This window comes from Schistocerca cancellata, chromosome 7 (genome assembly GCF_023864275.1).
Source record: "Schistocerca cancellata isolate TAMUIC-IGC-003103 chromosome 7, iqSchCanc2.1, whole genome shotgun sequence".
Lineage (NCBI taxonomy): Eukaryota > Metazoa > Arthropoda > Insecta > Orthoptera > Acrididae > Schistocerca > Schistocerca cancellata.
Window position 1 is genome coordinate 38,599,715 of NC_064632.1, and position 20,464 is coordinate 38,620,178.

A 20,464-nucleotide genomic window follows, 5' to 3' on the forward strand; every position below is an offset into this window, starting at 1 on the left:
GTAGGATTTCGCAGGGATCGAATGAAGGGTAGAGCTACGGGTCGTAACAAATCTGAAATGTAACGTCCACTGTTCAAAGTGCCGTCAATGCGAACAAGTGGTGACTGAGACGTGTAACCAATGGCACCCCATACCATCACGCCAGGTGATACGCCAGTATGGCGATGACGAATACACGCTTCACCGCGATGTCGCCAAACAAGGGTGCGGCCATCATGATACTGTAACAGAACCTGGATTCATCCGATAAAATGGCGTTTTGCCATTCGTGAACCCAGGTTCGTCGTTGAGTGCACCATCGCAGGCGCTCCTGTCTGTGATGCAGCGTCAAAGGTAACCGCAGCCGTGGTCTCCGAGCTGATAGTCCATGCTGCTGCAAACGTCGTCGAACTGTTCTTGCAGATGGTTGCAGTCTTGCAAACGTCCCCATCTGTTGACTCAGGGATCGAGACGTGGTTGCACGAGCCGTTACAGCCATGTGGAGAAGTTGCCTGTCATCTCCACCGCTAGTGATACGAGGCCGTTGGGATCCAGCACGGCGTTCCGTATTACGCTCCTGAACCCACCGATTCCATATTCTGCTAAGAGTCATTGGATCTCGACCAACGCGAGCAGCAATGTCGCGATACGATAAACCACAATCGCGATAGACTACAATCCGACCTTTATCAAAGTCGTAAACGTGATCGTACGCATTTCTCCTCCTTACACGAGGCATCACAACAACGTTTCACCAGGCAACGCCGGTCAGCTGCTGTTTGTGTATGAGAAATCGGTTGGAAACTTTCCTCATGTCAGCACGTTGTAGGTGTCGCCACCGCCACCAACCTTGTGTGAATGCTCTGAAAAGTTAATCACTTGCATATCACAGCATTTTCTTCCTGTCGGTTAAATTTCATGTCTGTAGCATGTCATCTTCGTGGTGTAGCAGTTTTAGTGGGCAGTAGTGTAATTTCCAACATACTAGGTCAGCATGTAAAGCACACTCAGCGAAATTATGGTGCGTCGACCCGATTTGTATGTTTCAGTGAAAATGGTTAAAACTTGATGGATTCGAATAGAAACAGAAACTTTGTATGTAAAATGTCTGCCGAGGGTGATAATTCCCCAAAACTGAAATTATGCTTCAAAAGAAAGGTATCAGGCGATATTTAAATAACTTACTGACGTACCAGCTTGATCTTCATAATGCAGAAGTTATTCACTAAAATAACCATCAACCGCGTGGAAAGTGGCATCAATTTGCTCCAAGCAATGCGAAATTCTCGCTTCGGAAGAGAATGCAGCACAGCGGACTACACTTTACACACAAGACTTTCAACCAACATATGGTAATGTAATGCAAGAGATTTACATAAAGGTACCGAATTCATTAACATCACCCAGGATAGTTTAAAATTCGGAACTAAAAGAGTCAGGTAGCTAGTTTCCATATCACTAAATGTGCTGCCCTGTAGGAAGTTTAATTGGGAGGAACGAGGAGAAACACCGGTTAAAGGAACAAAACACAGAACCTCCTTTTTAGTAACGACGTAATACTGTTTTCTCTGGTGCTGAGAATCTTCGGTCCTTGACAGAAGAACTGAACAAAGTACTTTGAGAGTAAATTGAAAAAAAAAAATCACTTACAGTGACCCAGAAATAATGAGAAATGGAGACATGCAAAGCAACATAGCACAAATTAATAATGATGTCCAAGATGCCGTTGCTAAGTTCTTCTATTTAGGCCAGTAGAAATCAACAACAGAAATGACAGGCAAATAACTAATCAAAGCGTATTAGTGCCTGGTATTCTTTTGATATCTTACAGAACGCTTACAAAACGAATTTTCTAATGTGCCTGAAACGAAAAATTTGTAATTTGTATATAGCTTTTGCTTATGGCTGTCAGACATGGATCTACGATGGGAAAAATATTCGAGCACTGGTGACTGTTTAACGTGCAACGAGGAAATATTGGAACCACTAGGAAATAGATGGTGAAAAACAAGTTATTTGACAACCGAGGGACACATTCGTGACGAAATTAATGTTGTAATGAAATTGAAATGGTGGTGGGTGGGATTGGAGCGATTTTTAAGTCTGTCACGTTGGCTGTTTTTTCAGAAGATTGACTTGCACAACTGCATCTGCCTGGCGTTCCGAAAGTGTGGCAATATCATCCCTAAATGTTGCGACACCTTTTTTCTTTCTTCCTAAGTTTTTCAGTTCTTCGTTCAGAATTATTACACTTTTTCCATCACACAGTTTAAAAGAAGAAAATTACCTTCTCTGTGACCTGTAGATTTAGCTTTTAAGATTGCGTCTGTCGGAGTTCGTCGGTTTCGTTTTAACAGCTTGGTAATAATTCCAAATTCATGGAGTATCTTTTCTAGGGTTTCGTTTATTGACGGAGTCAGAAGCTTTGTTAAAACCAATAAATGTCACAATGCCTTTAGAGTTTATTAATTTGTGACGAATTAGGGTTTTCAGGTTGAAAATCTGTTCTGAGTAGGATCTTTCCCTTCTAAACCCTTCTTGATACTCACCCAGTTAAAAATAAAGCGTAGATCGTACTCTGTTATTATTTCTGAGAATATCTCATAAGCAGCTGGTAAAAGCGATACACCCTTGTAACTGTAAACACCTTGCTTGTTACTAATCAAAACCACTTTTCAGTCGTCTTGAATCTTTCCCATTTTCAAAATTTTTTCAGAGATTATTTGTTCATTCTATATAATTTTTGCTGCAGACAGTTTTACACGTTCAGCTGCTGTGGCGTCTTTCCCATCTAGATTTCGTTATTTTTAAGGTTACATACCTTAATCATTAAAAACGGAACCCTTACAGTATTACTTTGTTGTCTGTCTTTCTGTTTGTCTGACTGTTAAAAACTGTTTTTCTCAGGACTGTACAGAGGAATCAAGTTGAAATTTATGTCACATTTTGAAGTGTATGGCACTTGGCGGTGTAAAATATTTAAGCTCCTAAGTCGATGTAATGAAAATTTACGGCCATTTATGTAACATAATTTAATGCTCGCAAACTCGATCATCAAAACCCATAGGACACTTGTCGTTGACCCAGAATCACGAAATTTTGCGAGAAGTAAGGTTTCACAATACAAATAAAGGCAAAAATCCCAAAATTCCCAGTTTGATATTATATCACACGACAATAGAATTTTTTTGTCATTTGTTATCCGACTTTCTGTCTGCCAGTCTGTCAAGACCTCTTATTCTTACGAGCAGGTAGACGTATCGTTGAAATTTATGTCCACAGCCCCTTGATGGTGAAAATAATTGAAGCTTCATAGTCAGAGCAACCAAAATATATAGCTGTTGGTGTCAGATTTTGATAATCGCAGACCCACTCAGCTAAACCTATAGGGTACTTCCCGTTGACCTAAGGTCATTATGTTTGGCAAGAAGCTAGGTTTCATAGTAAAAGTAAAGGAAAAATTCAGAAAATATTTAAACTGTAATTATATCACGTAAAAATATCTTTTCGCCATTACAACTTACATACGATTCACTACCGTCCAAAGCGTAATAGAAAAATATTAGGCCATGCGAATGTTACATGTAAGCTGGAGTCATGTTTTAATAAATAAATAACAGTATCAACTCTTCTCTCTCTACATGTGTAAACTGGAATCCCCTGTTCGCTTCTTTTATATACCCAGGATGGTCTCAGGAACATTACACAGATTTTGATACAGTCTTAGATTTCCTAGGATCGGTATCTTGTCAGTACAGATAACGATAACAAGCAAGAATTGTCGAGATTCTCTATTTATGGGATGGTTTTTCCCTTTTACTGTTAGTTCATTTATAAATGAGAAGGAAAACAAGAGACAAAAAAGCGGGGTATTTACAATGAACATAAAACTTTTGAAAGGTAATGAGAAGTTAAAAAGGTATAACTTTTTCCACTTGTAGTTAAAAACAGTAATAATAAAATGTAAAATGAATCACAATAAGAGCACATTTAAAACATGATGCCCGGTTAAAAGGAGCACTTTCCAGACACTAAAACCGCTTGGGAGTATGGGAAAGGTTCGTCGATAAGGACGGTAGGATCATGTCTGTATAAGGATGGAGGACTGGTACATAGTATCAATGGCGTAGGAGTGGATGTTGCGACAGACGAGGGGGTGGAATTGAGAGGGGTAGTGGTGAGGCTAAAAGTTGATGGGAAAAGGGGGCTTGGAAAAGAAAGGCAGACAGTGAAAAAAGGGGGTAAGAAAATATGGGGAGGGGATAGAGGGGGAGCCCTGATAAGGTGGAATAGGTGAGATGGGCTTAAAGCTGGTAGGGTGGGGTCAATATTGGGTGGAGTTCCTGACCTGGGAGGGGGAGATGGTTGATGTTTCGTTGGGATTGTACGTGTAGCGTGTGTTAGTGTTACGTATTCAGTCGGTAGGATGTGTTGATAAAGGTGTGACGGCATTCCAGAGTTGGAAACTAGAGGAGAAACTAAGATTATTGGTGTCGAGTTTCCGGATGGTGTAGGTTGTTCGAAGGTATTCAGTGTGAGTGAGAAGAGACGGGAATTTGATGTGTTCGTGAAGGATTCTTCTGGGGAAAGGTAAACGGTTGCGGTAAGCGAGGCTGAAAAAAAAATGGTTCAAATGGCTGAGCACTTTGGGACTTAACAACTGAGGTCATCAGTCCCCTTGAACTTAGAACTAGTTAAACCTAACTAACCTAAGGACATCGCACACATCCATGCCCGAGGCAGGATTCGAAGCTGCGACCGTAGCAGACTGGAGCGCCTAGAACCGCTCGGCCACCGCGGCCGGCTAAGCGAGGCTGAATGCTTTGAGTCGAGGATCTGGAGGGACTTACAGAACTGGTGTGGGGCAGAGATCTTTGCTACATTCCCATGTTGTTGTTGTTGTGGTCTTCAGTCCATCGGAAACCTCAGTGCACTAGTCTTACTTGCACTTGGCAACTTACTTAAAAAATGAAACTTCATGTTTGGGTTATCAGCATGGGACAGTGGCTGTTCACTGAAGTGTAATAGTACTGTATCAGCAGCCGTTATTTTGCTATACTTTTATTACACTATGAGTTTCGACGTTCGAATAACGTCTTCTTCAGGCCTGTCACATGTATGACACCAGGTACCACTCGTGCATGTCTAAGACATGGGACAAATATTTTAATCTGTTTGTGTAGATGCCCCAACTTCATGAGGATGTGTGCTCTTCACACATGCGATGGACAGTTGCCTCACATGTATGAAGAACACACATGCTCATGAAGCTCGGGTATCTATGCAACCAGATACGATTATTATATAAGAGGTGGAACCCCTTCTCGCCCACACCGGCATGATGGGCAGCACAAAACGTCTACCACAGGGTGTATACGATCGGGACAACCGGGAGATCCGGGAAAAATACGGGAATTTTTTCATCCGGGAGAAAACCGGGAAAAACCCGGGAATTGTTTAGAATTCCGGGAAGTTCACATTCTTTTAGTTTTCAGTTAAATTTTTGCGATTGTGATGGGTAAGAATCAATACTCTAACAAAGGAAATTACTGTATCCCGCTACTGCAGAATAATACTGCAGCAACAAAACATGGACGAGAGAAAAAAAAACGAAAAGAAACTTAAGTTTCAAAGGAAATGCGCTATACAACAACAAAACAGTGCTCATACAAGCGTCTGCCAGCCGCAAAGTGTGTCAAAGGCTTTAGTAAGACTATTCAATGCTTTGTAACAACTAATTGACTCCGATGAGCGTGGCGTGACAACTGGTTTAATTATATTCGTTCGAGCAGTTGCGGGCGGGCTCTTGCGCATGCGCAGTTGAGTCGCGTATGAGTAGTACCTTCTCCCGCTTCTGGTTACAGAAGTGTGGCTGGGCGCCACTGCTTAATATTGCCCCGGTTCGGAAATTAGTAAATCTGGGGCTGATGCACAGAGCAGTCTCACTTGTGGTGGGGAGGTGGGTTGTCTCCACGTGACCTGTGTTTACGTTTAGTGATTTTGTTGTTTTCTCTTCGTTTATTGCTCTCACGTTAAATGATAACAAAACAAATTTTTGTGACCGGGAGCTAACAAATGAATTAAAATAGGTTCGCGTTATTATGGAAGGCTAGAACAATGGAAGGCTAGAACAATGAAGTTATTTTTGCCGGTTTGCTAAAGAGATTTGGCTTTTATTAATCTTTTTTGTTGAGGCAGTCAATTTATTTGAAACGAAGTATTTAATTTCACACTATTGGCTAGTTTCAACTGTTCACTGCATTTCAAGTGCACGTATAACGACCGGGAGAGCGGTGCGCTGACCACACGCCCCTCCTATCCGCATCCTCACCTGAGGATGACACGGCGGTCGGATGGTCCCGATGGGCCAATTTGGCCTGAAGATGGAGTGCCTTATGGCATTATGCCATAATAAAGAACCAAACATGAGATAAAACAGTACTCGTACTTAGAGATAAAACATACTCGTACCCCAAGAAAATTTACATACAAATGCGCATTTTAAGCCGAATTGTGCGTTTTAGTATGGTTCACGAAATTGCGAGTCTCTTGAAGTATCCTCTGGTGTCTTGTTTCTTTTATGACATAATGTAAGATCTTTTAATGTTTTACACGTACGAACATATGGGCTTCCTGCATTATTGTAGCTGCGCAAGCGCGGTGACGCTTGTTATCTGGCACTCTTTTGCAACCGCAGAAACGAACCTATTTCTAACAGGTCGCGGGAAAATATTACGAATGGCGGTTCGAAAAGCGTTACATTCAAAGCAAATTTCCTTTCACTTAAGATCAGCTATGTGCGAGAATGTACGATGAATTTCTTAAATCAGAAAGCGTTTGACTCTCATTTAAAAAACAACTATTTGAGGACGACCATTTAGAAGAATTTCGAGCTCACATCATCAGACATTTACGTCGTTATTAAAAATTTTACTGGCACATTTGTGTGATGTATCTTAAAGTGTAACAAGCGCCAAAAAGATCAACATTATATGTAGAAGCATAGCTTCTCTTCCAGCTTATTAATCTTCGAGACCACATGTCCTATGCTGTCATCAGCTGGCGAGATCACGTGACATTAGCTATGACGGGCTTACAAAAGCGCATCGCCATCGTGATTTCAATGTTTCGGAAAGTGACATGCAGTGTTTGGTGAATTCGAATTTATACCTTCGTAATACGAAAATATGCAACGACATGTTGCTACACATCAAAGGTATTTCAAAACGTGTTTTTCCCCTCTGAGTTTCGTTTTCTAAAGTGCCGGGAAATTTTACTCTGGTATATAAAACCATAAACATTCAAAGGATTGATGAGTTTGACAGTGCCGAATACGAGTATACTGTCACTTAACATGGAAAAAGTGTATCTTCACCCGGGAGAAAGTGTATTTTTAATCGGGAAATCTGGGAAAAGTCCGGGAATTTTTTTTCCTTGTCCACATATACACCCTGTACTACCATCTCTGCATAAGAGTTAATTTTCACTACAGTGAGGTCTGGCAGTATAGGGGTACTGCCATGTTTGCGTGCATCTCGTTAAGGTTAACTATTAATACGTGCTCATCTGGAGATAGATTGGGTCTAAAGTTGAACGAAGGGTAGCGGTTTGAAGGGCATAGGAGAAAAAAGTGCCAAGGCAAGAGCCAAGAGAAAAAAATCCGCAGCAATAGTTGGTTCAAAATGGCTCCAAGCACTATGGGACTTAACTGCTGTGGTGATCAGTCCCCTAGAACTTACAACTACTTAAACCGAACTAACCTAAGGACATCACAAACATCCATGCCCCAGGCGGGATTCGAACCTGCAACCGTAGCGGTCATGCGGTTCCAGACTGTAGCGCCTAGAAACGCTCGGCCGCTCCGGAAAGCGCAATAGTTGGGTTGGGTTGTAAGAGCTGTAGCGGTTTTCTTGCTGCCTGCGACAGGTCGTGCAAGGGTAAGCTTTGTTAGTAGTGGGTATCATGCAGGTCGATACCTTTGACGCTGTGCAATGGTGTTAATCGGCGACTGCTCCTGGATGCCGGTTTTGGCTTCTCGGTCAGCGTAAGCATACCTATAACAGTTAGATTCATCATTGCTTTGTCTCCCGTAGGTCGTATACCAGATTCACAGTGTAACGTAATTTTGGCCGTTTCGTTTTTGCGTCAGTGTGCGAGCTCGTCGGTTTCCCTGTTGTAGCCTCTTGGTTGGCTTTAATAGCGGCTGGCATATCCAGTCAACGTTGCAGTTATGCAGGGGCTTGTCGACATCGTCGCTTGTGGGTGTATGTTAGCTTGCCATAGGTGGTTATGCCCTAGCTAGTAGAGTCTTTGGCCGTTCATGCTTTCACCTATGGTTGTATGAAGATAGTAACTGTTCTGAAAGAACAGATACTATTGATGACTGTGCAACTTCTCTAGAGAGAAATGATAATTAATCGAAACCCTCAGCTGCCAACAGGTGTTGTTGATATACCTCAATGGGGACAGATGAAAATGTGTGCCCCGACCAGGACTCGAACCCAGGATCTCCTGCTTACATGGCAGACGCTCTATCCATCTGAGCCACTGAGGGCACAGAGGACAGCGCGACTGCAGGGACTTATCCCTTGCACGCTTCCCGTGAGACCCACATCCCCAACTGTCCACAACCTACATTCGTAACATTCCTAATGGATATTTGCCCATTCACTCATTACTCGCGCCAACTAAGGTGACAATTCCCGTAAGAGTTCGGGCACAAATGGGCAAATATCCTTTAGGAATATTACGAATGTAGATTGTGGACAGTTGGGAATGTAGGTCTCACGGGAAGCGTGCAAGGGATAAGTCCCTGCAGTCGCGCTGTCCTCTGTGCCCTTGGTGGCCCAGAAAGATAGAGCGTCTGCCATGTAAGCAAGAGATCCTATGTTCGAACCCCGGTCGGGGCACACATTGTCAGCTGTCCCCATTGAGGTATATCAACAACACCTGTTGGCAGCTGAGGGTTTCGATTAATTTTCATTTATTTCTACCTTTGGTTGTGATAATAGTTTCCCAGCGTAAGGATGAAAGGATTGTTCGAGTTTCTCGAGTTCCTGTATAGTCGTGTTACGTGTTTTTTGAATACTTCCTTGACGGTTTCAAGGCGATATTCATTGTGAAGATCCACAGTGCGTGCGTAACGCAGAGCGTTGCTAATGATGCGTAACACTTTGTTCTGTATGATCTGCAGGCGTGTAGGAGCTGCGTATCCCCATACGGGAGCTGCATACGCCATCAGAGGTCTAATCAGTGTCACGTATATGGAACTCGACCCCCTCCTATTCAGTGTGCTTTCCCTGTTGAGCATTGGGTAGAGCTGTTTGATCATCGCGTGCGCTCTGTTGGCAACATATTCATTGTGGTCCCCTCATGTAACTTTCCGGTCCAACCTGACTTCCTCTCGGAAACGTATTGGGCGTGCATGAATTGTTACCTGTCGACAGTATTGATGTTTGCGCAGTAGCTTCGGTCTGCGTGTTAACGGAACTGCTTCGTACTTGTCGACGTTTACTGTAATTCGCCATCGTCCCAACCAAGGCTCGGCAGTTCTGAGTGCTGTTTGTATTCGTGAATTTATTTTTTATTTACTCGTCGAATTCCGTAGGACCAAATTGACGGGCAAATCCCCAAGGTCATGGAACGTGTCAGTACATGAAGTTACAACATAAACGTAATAACAGATAAAAATAAATGTTCATGAACCTTAAAAAAGTCAGTCCATAAGTTCAAGTAAACGCTATCAGCAGTACAATAAAAATCAGCTTAATTTTTCAAGGAACTCCTCGACAGAATAGAAGAGGTGACCCATGAGGAAACTCATCAGTTTCGATTTGAAAGCGAGTGAATTACTGCAAAGATTTTTGAATTCGAGTGGCAGCTTATTGAAAATGGATGCAGCAGTATATTGCACACTTTTTTGCACAGGAGTTAAGGAAGACCGATCTAAATGCAGGTTTGATTTCCGCCGAGTATTAACCGAGTGAAAGCTGCTTATTCTTAGGAATAAACTAATATTGGTAACAAGAAACGACAATAAGCAATATATGTATTGAGAGGCCAATGTCAAAATACCCAGACTCGTGAACAGAGGTCGACAAGAGGTTCATGAACTAACACCACTTATTGACCGAACCGCCCGTTTCTGAGTAAGAAATATCCCTTTAGAATGAGAAGAGTTACCCCAAAATATAATACCATACGGCAATAGCGAATGAAAATAAGCAAAGCAGACTAATTTTCGTGTCGAATGATCACTCACTTCTGATACCGTTCGAATAGTAAAAATGGCAGTATTAAGTCTTTGAACAAGATCCTGAACGTGGGCTTTACACGACAGCTTACTATCTATCAGAACACCTAGAAATTTGAACTGTTCAGTTTCACTAATCATATGCCCATTCTGTGAAATTAAAACGTCAGGGCCGGCCGGTGTGGCCGAGCGGTTCTGGGCGCTACAGTCTGGAACCGCGCGACTGCTACGGTCGCAGGTTCGAATCCTGCCTCGGGCATGGATGTGTGTGGTTAGTTAGGTTTAAGTAGTTAGGTTTAAGTAGTTAGGTTTAAGTAGTTCTAAGTTCTAGGGGACTGATGACCTCAGAAGTTAAGTCCCACAGTGCTCAGAGCCATTTGAACCATTTTTTCAAAACGTCAGGTTTTGGTGAATTGTGTGTTAGAAACTGTAAAAACTGAATCTTACTGTGATGTAGCGTTAGTTTGTTTTCTACAAGCCATGAACTGAGGTCATGTATTGCACTATATGAAACTGAGCCAATGTTGCACACAACATCCTTTACTACCAAGCTAGTGTCATCAGCAAACAGAAATATTTTAGAGTTACCAGTAATACTAGAGTGCATATCATTTATATAATTAAGGAACAGGAGTGGTTCCAAGACTGATCCCTGGGGCACCCCCCACTTGACAGCACCCCACTCAGACCCCACATCACAGCCGTTATCAACACTGTGAATAATGACGTTTTGCTGCCTGTTGCTAAAGTAAGAGGTGAACCAACTGTGAGCTACTCCCCGTATTCCGTAATGGCCCAACTTCTGGAGCAATATTTTGTGATCAACACAATCAAATGCCTTAGTTAAATCAAAAAATATGCGAAGTGTTCGGAACCTTTTGTCTAACCCATCCAGTACCTCACAGAGAAAAGAGAATATAGCATTTTCAGTTGTTAAACGACTTCTAAAGCCGAACTGTACATTTGATAGCAAATCGTATGATATAAAATGATCAATTATCCTTACTTACATAGTCTTTTGAATAATTTTTGCAAACACTGATGGCATAGAAATAGATCTAAAATTATCAACAATATCACTTTATCCCTTTTTATAAAGCGGCTTTACTACTGAGTACTTTAATCGCTCAGGAAACTGACCATCCCTAAAGGAAACTTTACAAATATGGCTAAATACAGGGCTAACATGTGCAACACAGTACTTTAATATTCTGCTAGACACTCCATCATAGCCACGAGAGTCGTTAGTCTTCAGTGATTTAATTATTGACTCAATCACCCTCTTGTCTGTATCACAGACGAGTATTTCAGACATCAGTCTCGGAAAGGCATTTGCCAAGAAAGTTATATGTTTTCCTGTAGAAGCTAAATTTTTATTTAATTCACCAGCAATGCTCAGAAAATGATTGTTCGACGGTTTCCAGTCATCCGCAAGAACGGCGGTTTCACCCACGTAAATGGCTAACGTCGTGTTTTGTGTTGCAAATAGCTTCGAATATTGGTCCCTTGTCTTACACGTGTACGATTGATACTTCGTGTCATTCACGTGACAGGTCTTGAAACGTCCACTTAGAAAAATTAATGAATTGCTGTGCTGGTAAACGTCTTACATTATTTGCTTTTCAAACAGCTGAGCAAATCTGAACGTACTCAGACATTACTCTCTTTACTTATTCTGATCAACACTGAACTGACACACAATATTTTTAGCGCACCTCAATCTGACTTTCAATAATCCCTACAAAAGAATGGCCCTGACTGACAATAACTTATACCTTTCGTGACTCACTTACCTCACAAAAATCTTCGTTACTCGAACTACTGCAATACAGCGAGCGCCAATACTGCCAGCTAAATAAAAGATTCTAACTACTGAAGGCACTAACTACTGATAGGCATAGTTAGCAAATGAAAGATTTTTATAGAGAACAAACAATGTATTTACCTTCAAAAATAGTTCAAATGGCTCTGAGCACTATGGGACTCAACATCTTAGGTCATAAGTCCCCTAGAACCTAGAACTACTTAAACCTAACTAACCTAAGGACATCACACACACCCATGCCCGAGGCAGGATTCGAACCTGCGACCGTAGCAGTCCCGCGGTTCCGGACTGCAGCGCCAGAACCGCTAGACCACCGCGGCCGGCTGTATTTACCTTAATAGCGTCATTATATATATATATATATATATATATATATATATATATATATATATATATACTCCTGGAAATGGAAAGAAGAACACATTGACACCGGTGTGTCAGACCCACCATACTTGCTCCGGACACTGCGAGAGGGCTGTACAAGCAATGATCACACGCACGGCACAGCGGACACACCAGGAACCGCGGTGTTGGCCGTCGAATGGCGCTAGCTGCGCAGCATTTGTGCACCGACGCCGTCAGTGTCAGCCAGTTTGCCGTGGCATACGGAGCTCCATCGCAATCTTTAACACTGGTAGCATGCCGTGACAGCGTGGACATGAGCCGTATGTGCAGTGGACGGACTTTGTGCGAGGGCGTATAGTGGGCATGCGGGAGGCCGGGTGGACGTACCGCCGAATTGCTCAACACGTGGGGCGTGAGGTCTCCTCTGTACATCGATGTTGTCGCCAGTGGTCGGCGGAAGGTGCACGTGCCCGTCGACCTGGGACCGGACCGCAGCGACGCACGGATGCACGCCAAGACCGTAGGATCCTACGCAGTGCCGTAGGGGACCGCACCGCCACTTCCCAGCAAATTAGGGACACTGTTGCTCCTGGGGTATCGGCGAGGACCATTCGCAACCGTCTCCATGACGCTGGGCTACGGTCCCGCACACCGTTAGGCCGTCTTCCGCTCACGCCCCAACATCGTGCAGCCCGCCTCCAGTGGTGTCGCGACAGGCGTAAATGGAGGGACGAATGGAGACGTGTCGTCTTCAGCGATGAGAGTCGCTTCTGCCTTGGTGCCAATGATGGTCGTATGCGTGTTTGGTGCCGTGCAGGTGAGCGCCACAATCAGGACTGCATACGACCAAGGCACACAGGGCCAACACCCGGCATCATGGTGTGGGGAGCAATCTCCTACACTGGCCGTACACCACTGGTGATCGTCGAGGGGACACTGAATAGTGCACGGTACATCCAAACCGTCATCGAACCCATCGTTCTACCATTCCTAGACCGGCAAGGGAACTTGCTGTTCCAACAGGACAATGCACGTCCGCATGTGTCTTGTGGCAGCCAACGTGCTCTAGAAGGTGTAAGTCAACTACCCTGGCCAGCAAGATCTCCGGATCTGTCCCCCATTGAGCATGTTTGGGACTGGATGAAGCGTCGTCTCACGCGGTCTGCACGTCCAGCACGAACGCTGGTCCAACTGAGGCGCCAGGAGGAAATGGCATGGCAAGCCGTTCCACAGGACTACATCCAGCATCTCTACGATCGTCTCCATGGGAGAATAGCAGCCTGCATTGCTGCGAAAGGTGGATATACACTGTATTAGTGCCGACATTGTGCAAGCTCTGTTGCCTGTGTCTATGTGCCTGTGGTTCTGTCAGTGTGATCATGTGATGTATCTGACCCCAGGAATGTGTCAATAAAGTTTCCCCTTCCTGGGACAATGAATTCACGGTGTTCTTATTTCAATTTCCAGGAGTATATATATATATATATATATATATATATCAGTTCATTACATCCAGTCTTACAAATTTACTCTCTCTGATGGACACACGTCCAGATTATCCGCTCTCAAAACTCCGCCATCTCACTACCCACATCCACCACTGCTGGCGGCTCACCTCCAACTGCCCAACGCTACGCGCTGTTCACATCCGACTGCCCAGCACTACAATGGCGAATATTCCAACAGTGCCAACCAGCCACAGACTGCACACAGCACAGCCAGTGATTTTCATACAGAGCGCTACGTGACGTTACCAACATAAAAACCTAAACAGCCTACTTAGAGTCTAAGGCGATGCGACTGGAACATAGAAATTGGTTGCCTAATAAAACAATGTCAAAATAACGGCTGTTGTTACAGTACTAGTACAATTTGTATAGAGTTTTTATTAATTCCCTCAGTTTCTTCGACATTAAGTGGTGTATCAGCTTTTAAGCAGCTGACAGGCTCGACGCGAGCGGTGCGGTGTTGCAGGCCTACCAGCTGGGCATGTTCGGCGGCGACTACGCGTGGATCCTGCAGGGCGGGCCCGACAGCCGCTGGTGGCGCAACGCCTCGGCGCCCTGCCCGCCCACGCAGCTCGCCGCCGCCGTCGAGGGCCTGCTGCTCGTCTCCTCGCACAACCGCCTCGTCGGCAGCGCGCCCGCCATCTCGGGCATGGTGAGCGGCTGCCGCGCTCACCCACCTGTCCTGTCTTCCTGGTGTTGGGGCGGATAATGACCGATCTGCCAGTTTTCTTTGCAGTCAAAAGTGAAACTTTCAACCTTCAGCAGAAGACCGGTTGAAACTATATCATTCGAGAGACCTTTCCAAGTCTCAAACACACATGACGTGTACATGCAAATGTAGCGACGGATGAAATACTGTACCAATGCTGCGTTTCGAACCCGGGCCTCCTGCTCACTGGGAAGTTACACTACTGACCATTAAAATTGCTACACCACGAAGATGACGTGCTACAGACGCGAAATTTAACCTGCTGTGATATGCAGAGCATTAGAGCATTCACACAAGATTGGCGCCGGTGGCGACACCTACAACATGCTGACATGAGGAAAGTTGCCAACCGATTTCTCATACACAAACAGCAGTTGCCCGGCGTTGCCTGGTGAAACGTTGTTGTGATGCCTCGTGTGAGGAGGATAAACGCGTACCATCACGTTTCCGGCTTAGGTAAATGTTGGATTGTAGCCCATCGCGATTGCGGTTTATCGTATCACGGCATTGCTGCTCGCGTTGATCGAGATCCAATGACTGTTAGCAGAATATGGAATCGGTGGGTTCAGGAGGGTAATACGGAACGCCGTGCTGGATCCCGACGGCCTCGTATCACTCTCAGTCGAGATGACAGGCATCTTATCCGCATGGCTGTAGCGGATCGTGCAGCCACGTCTCGATCCCTGAGTCGACATATGGGGACGTTTGCAAGACAACAACCAACTGCACGAACAGTTCGACGACGTTTGCAGCAGCATGGACTATCAACTCGGAGACCATGGCTGCGGCTACCCTTGACGCTGCATCACAGACAGGAGCGCCTGCGATGGTGTACTCAACGACAAACGTGGGTGCGCGGATGGCAAAACGTCACTTTTTCGGATGAATCTAGGTTCTGTTTACAGCATCATGATGGTCGCATCCGTGTTTGGCGACATCGCGGTGAACGCACATTGGAAGCGTGTATTCGTCATCGCCATACTGGCCTATCAACCGGCGTGATGCTATGGTTTGCCATGACACGTCTCGGTCACCTCTTGTTCGCATTGACGGCACTTTGAATAGTGGACGTTACATTTGAGATATGTTACGACCCGTGGTTCTACCCTTCATTCGATCCCTGCGAAACCCTACATTTCAGCACGATAATTCACGACCGCATGTTGCAGGTCCTGTACGGGCCTTTCTGGATACAGAAAATGTTCGACTGCTGCCCTGGCAGCACATTCTCAAAAAGGTTCAAATGGCTACAAGCACTATGGGACTTAACTTCTAATGCCATCAGTCCCCTAGAACTTAGAACTACATCAACCTAAATAATCTAAGGACATCACACACATCCATGCCCGGGGCAGGATTCGAATCTGCGACTGTAGCGGTCGCTCGGTTCCAGACTGCAGCGCCTAGAACCGCTCGACCACCCCGGCTGGCAGTACATTATTCAGGTCTCTCACCAATTGAAAACGTCTGGTCAGTGGTGGCCGAGCAACTTGCTCGGCACAATACGCCAGTTACTACTCTTGATGAACTGTGGTATCGTGTTGAAGCTGCATGGGCAGCTGAACCTGTAGACGCCATCCAAGCTCTGTTTGACTCAATGCCCAGGCGTATCAAGGCCGTTATTATGGCCAGAGGTGGTTGTTCTTGGTACTGATTTATCAGGACCTATGCACCCAAATTGCGTGAAAATGTAATCACATGTCAGTACTAGTATAATATATTTGTCCAATGAAAACCCGTTTATCATCTGCATTTCTTCTTGATGTAGCAATATTAACGGCCAGTAGTGTATATCATTCCAGAGACCTTTCCAAGTCTCAGGCATCTGTTATGTATACATTCAAATTTATCGACTAATGAAATTTTGTTCCAGTGCTGTGTTTCGAACCCGGGTCTCCTTCTCACTGGGCAGTTACATTAATCACTAGCCACCCTGCAGAGAGACAATGCACAGTTGCACGGACTACCCTAGCGCACGTCACTCCGCCATGAAAACTCCCGTTCACGCCTCAACCAACTTTGTATCCCCTCTAGACCTAACAGCACTGCAAAGGATATCCTAGCCACTGTGGTAGGGTGGTGTCACAGTTGGCACATATGTCTAGTGAGCAGGAGGCACAGATTCTAATCCCAGCCTTAGTACAAATCTTCATTCGTTAATTCAGTCTGCAGATATACCCCACACATGTCAGAGACTTGAAAATATCTCTGGAACCATACGGTTTCATTTAATTAAAACAGCTATGCCTTGGTTTAAAGCAGGATCCCCTCCCCCATTTCCGTTCGATGTTGAAGCGCTAGCCCAACACAGTTAGAGGGCCTCTGTAATGCTGTTCAAGATTAGGGGAATACCAAGTGAGCTGAGGCGTGAGTTAGAATTTCGACTGAGGAGAGAGTCCTTGCAGCTGTGCAAAGCTACTGTGCCAGGGTGTAATAGTAGCTGGCACATCTGCCTAGTAAGAAGGAGACTCAGGTTCAAAACCAGGCCTTGGTACATATTTCCATTTGTTGGGGCCGTCTGCTTACACAGGGTGGTCCATTGATCGTGACCGAGCCAAATATCTCTCGGAATAAGCGTCAAACGAAAAGACTGCAAAGAACTAAACTCGTCTAGCTCGAAGGGGGGACACCAGATGGCGCTATGGTTGGCCCGCTAGATGGCGCTGCCATAGATCAAACGGATATAAACTGCGCTTTTTTAAATAGGAACCCCCATTTTTATTACATATTCGTGTAGTACGTAAATAAATATGAATGTTTTAGTTGGACCACTTTTTTCGCTGTCATAGGTGGCGCTGTAATAGTCACAAACGTATATGTACGTGGTATCAAGTAACATTCCGCCAGTGCGGACGGTATTTGCTTCGTGATACATTACCGGTGATAAAATGGACCTTCCTGGCAGATTAAAACTGTGTGCCCGACCGAGACTCGAAGTGGGGAACTTTGCCTTTCGCGGGAAGTGCTCTACTATCTGAGCTACCGAAGCACGACTCACGCCCCGTCCTCACAGCTTTACGTCTGGCAGTATCTTATCTCGTCCTAGTTCTGCAAGGTTCGCAGGAGAGCTTCTGTAAAGTTTGGAAGGTAGGAGACGAGATACTGGCAGAAGTACAGCTGTGAGGACCGGGCGTTAGACGTGCTTCGGTAGCTCAGATGGTAGAGCACTTGCCCGCGAAAGGCAAAGGTCCCGAGTTCGAGTCTCGGTCGGGCACACAGTTTTAATCTGCCAGGAAGTTTCATATCAGCGCACACTCCGCTGCAGAGTGAAAATCTCATTCTGATAAAATGGACGGTTTACCAATTGCGGAAAAGGTCGATATAGTGTTGACGTATGGCTATTGTGATCAAAATGCCCAACGGGCGTGTGCTATGTATACTGCTCGGTATCCTGGACGACATCATCCAAGTGTCCGGACCGTTGCCGGATAGTTACGTTATTTAAGGAAACAGGAAGTGTTCAGCCACATGTGAAACGTTCACGCAGCTGTTCTCAAATGGCTCTGTGACGAACAAGTGGTTTTCTATCGACGAGGAATTGAACGGGCAGTAGAACATTCCGGCGTTGCCTATAAGAAGTTGGTAACACACTGAAAAAGCATGTCACGTATCTGTTGTGGGGCGGCGGGTGGAATAGTAGAATAAATGTTTTGTATTTATGCTGTTGTTTGTCGTTCTCAACACTGGCTCTCTAACTACAATATTGGCAACCAGAAAGTGATTAACAAAACTTAACTGTTATAAAATCGGTAAACAAATGGCTCAAAATGCCGTTAGTCACGTACTAGAGAAAATGTATGCTCAAGGCATACAATCATAAATTCTATTTAATCTCAATTTATTATTTCTGGGCCGGAACAGTAAACCAATGCTCGGTACATTCTTGATACATTTGTATTTTATTTACTTAGCTGACTCATCTTCGATTACCTTCTTCTTAGAGATAGTATGAGTTTATTTGATTAGTAGTTGTCTTCTCAGCTTCTTTGTACATTTGAGTAACTTGTAGTAATAGTACAGTTCTGAGTGTTCAGAACACACTACGTTTAGTTGGCTACTAAATCCACTTATTGGTCCTCTGCTGCTGTGTCAGTTCCACATCTGCAATTATGTACTTACTCCATCGAAGTGTATTTAGGCTGAGCTATAAATAATGTTTCACGTCTGCCATTATGTTACTCAGTTATGTTGCTAGTGTATGTACTTCATTAACATTTAACGCATAGGATAGCACATTTATTTAATATCTATAGCGTATTGCAGCTGATCAGTTTGCTCACGTGGCAATCCATTTCAACTCGATCGGACGCTGAAACCACAGGTAGTCTCTCTCGACCTACCACTAAAGTGCATTAAGTAATTATGGACGAGCGTAATGCTAAATTCCTTAAACCTATAGGACACCATGAGCTGCTCTGTCTCATCTAACATAAGGGTACCTATGGTCGCATTCAGGCCTCCAACTCATAACCTCAATACGTGTAGGTGTTTCCTGTCACACACTACACCAAATAACGGCCAGCTCCAACCTTATAAATATTTCAAGGACGTATTCTTCACGTCTCAACCACAAACACTGTTCAATTCTATTTCACTGCCATTCCTTGCTACACAAGGTGAGTTCATTCTTACAACTTACCTGCATAGTTTTCATAACACTAAGCAATCTCTTTTACTATTAATTAGTTAGCTCTACAGCATACAATAGGTTTCACTGCCACTTCAGATCCTGCTTATAAACGTACTTGTATATCTTTTTTAAATATTATTGTGGGACCATTTCCAATAAAACAACAACTTTGTACTTAAAATATTACCAGAGTTCAATACATACTTGTTACTCAAATACCTTTGTATCTTAATTGCATCATACTTCTCTATTGTTTATGTCACTGTTAGGTTTGTCACATTAGGTATTTTCTTCACTAATCGGTGGATAGAATGGTTACAGAACTCATGGCTTGATAGCCACGACGGAAAATTTTTGATTTGCAAAGAAGGAGTCGAAACTTAGTTGGATAGGAAAGATGAAGAGAGAGTGAAATCTGAATTGGGAAAGAAGATCTCACACAGCTGGGACTGCACAGCTGTGTGGAGGTTACACAACAACCTCCTCCCTACAGAATTCATTAGTTTATTATTTGCTTGATAACCATAACGGAAAATTTAATGTGTTGGAAAGAAGACGTCGAAATTTTAGGTGGATAGAAAAGATGGAGAATGAGTGAGACCTGAAAAGGAAAGAAGATCTCACACAGCTGGGACTGCACAGCTGACACACTGTGTAGAGCTTACAGAACAACCTCCTCCCTACAGAATTCATTCATAACCTTTGACCACGCCAGGTCGATTTGAAAATACCTTATGATGCCTTTTTAAAACCTGTCTCAGTTCTTCCTTCTGATTAGCTGAAATTTTATCGATTTCCTGCAATTTAGCTTCTATTTTGTCCAAAATAATTGCTTCTTCTTCTTGTTCTTCTGAGTTTAGCTTACTTTTACTAAGATTAACACCTTCGTCCCAATATCTCCTATTTTTCAGAACTCGTATAGGCAGCTCCCAAGTTTCATCATTAGTTACTACATGTTTATCAATAAAAGGTACCGTAATCACTCCGGATATCGGCAAGACCATTTTTAACTGGCTTCTTTCAAAGTCAACAACACTCTGATATTTCGACAAGAAATCTATGCCAATTAAAACCTCAATACTGAGATTATTTACAATTAAGCATGGATGATCAATTAAATTACCATTAATGTTAAAGGGCAGCAAAGCTTCTTGCTTTATCGTTTTTGACACCTTGCCAGTAGCACCAATTATTCTTAGTCCTGATGCCCTCATTA

At 44.0% G+C, this 20,464-nt stretch overlaps 1 protein-coding gene across 1 annotated transcript in view; it reads left to right on the plus strand.

Annotated features, from left to right (window-relative positions):
- Positions 1 to 20,464, plus strand: part of LOC126092634 (gamma-aminobutyric acid type B receptor subunit 2) — a gene marked incomplete at its 5' end in the record, with an annotated part of 461,219 nt that overhangs the window by 192,668 nt on the left and 248,087 nt on the right. The window contains one exon of the mRNA XM_049908357.1: positions 14,376 to 14,561. Coding sequence (XP_049764314.1) covers positions 14,376 to 14,561 — 186 coding nt within the window. The remainder of the gene's footprint in view (positions 1 to 14,375; positions 14,562 to 20,464) is intronic.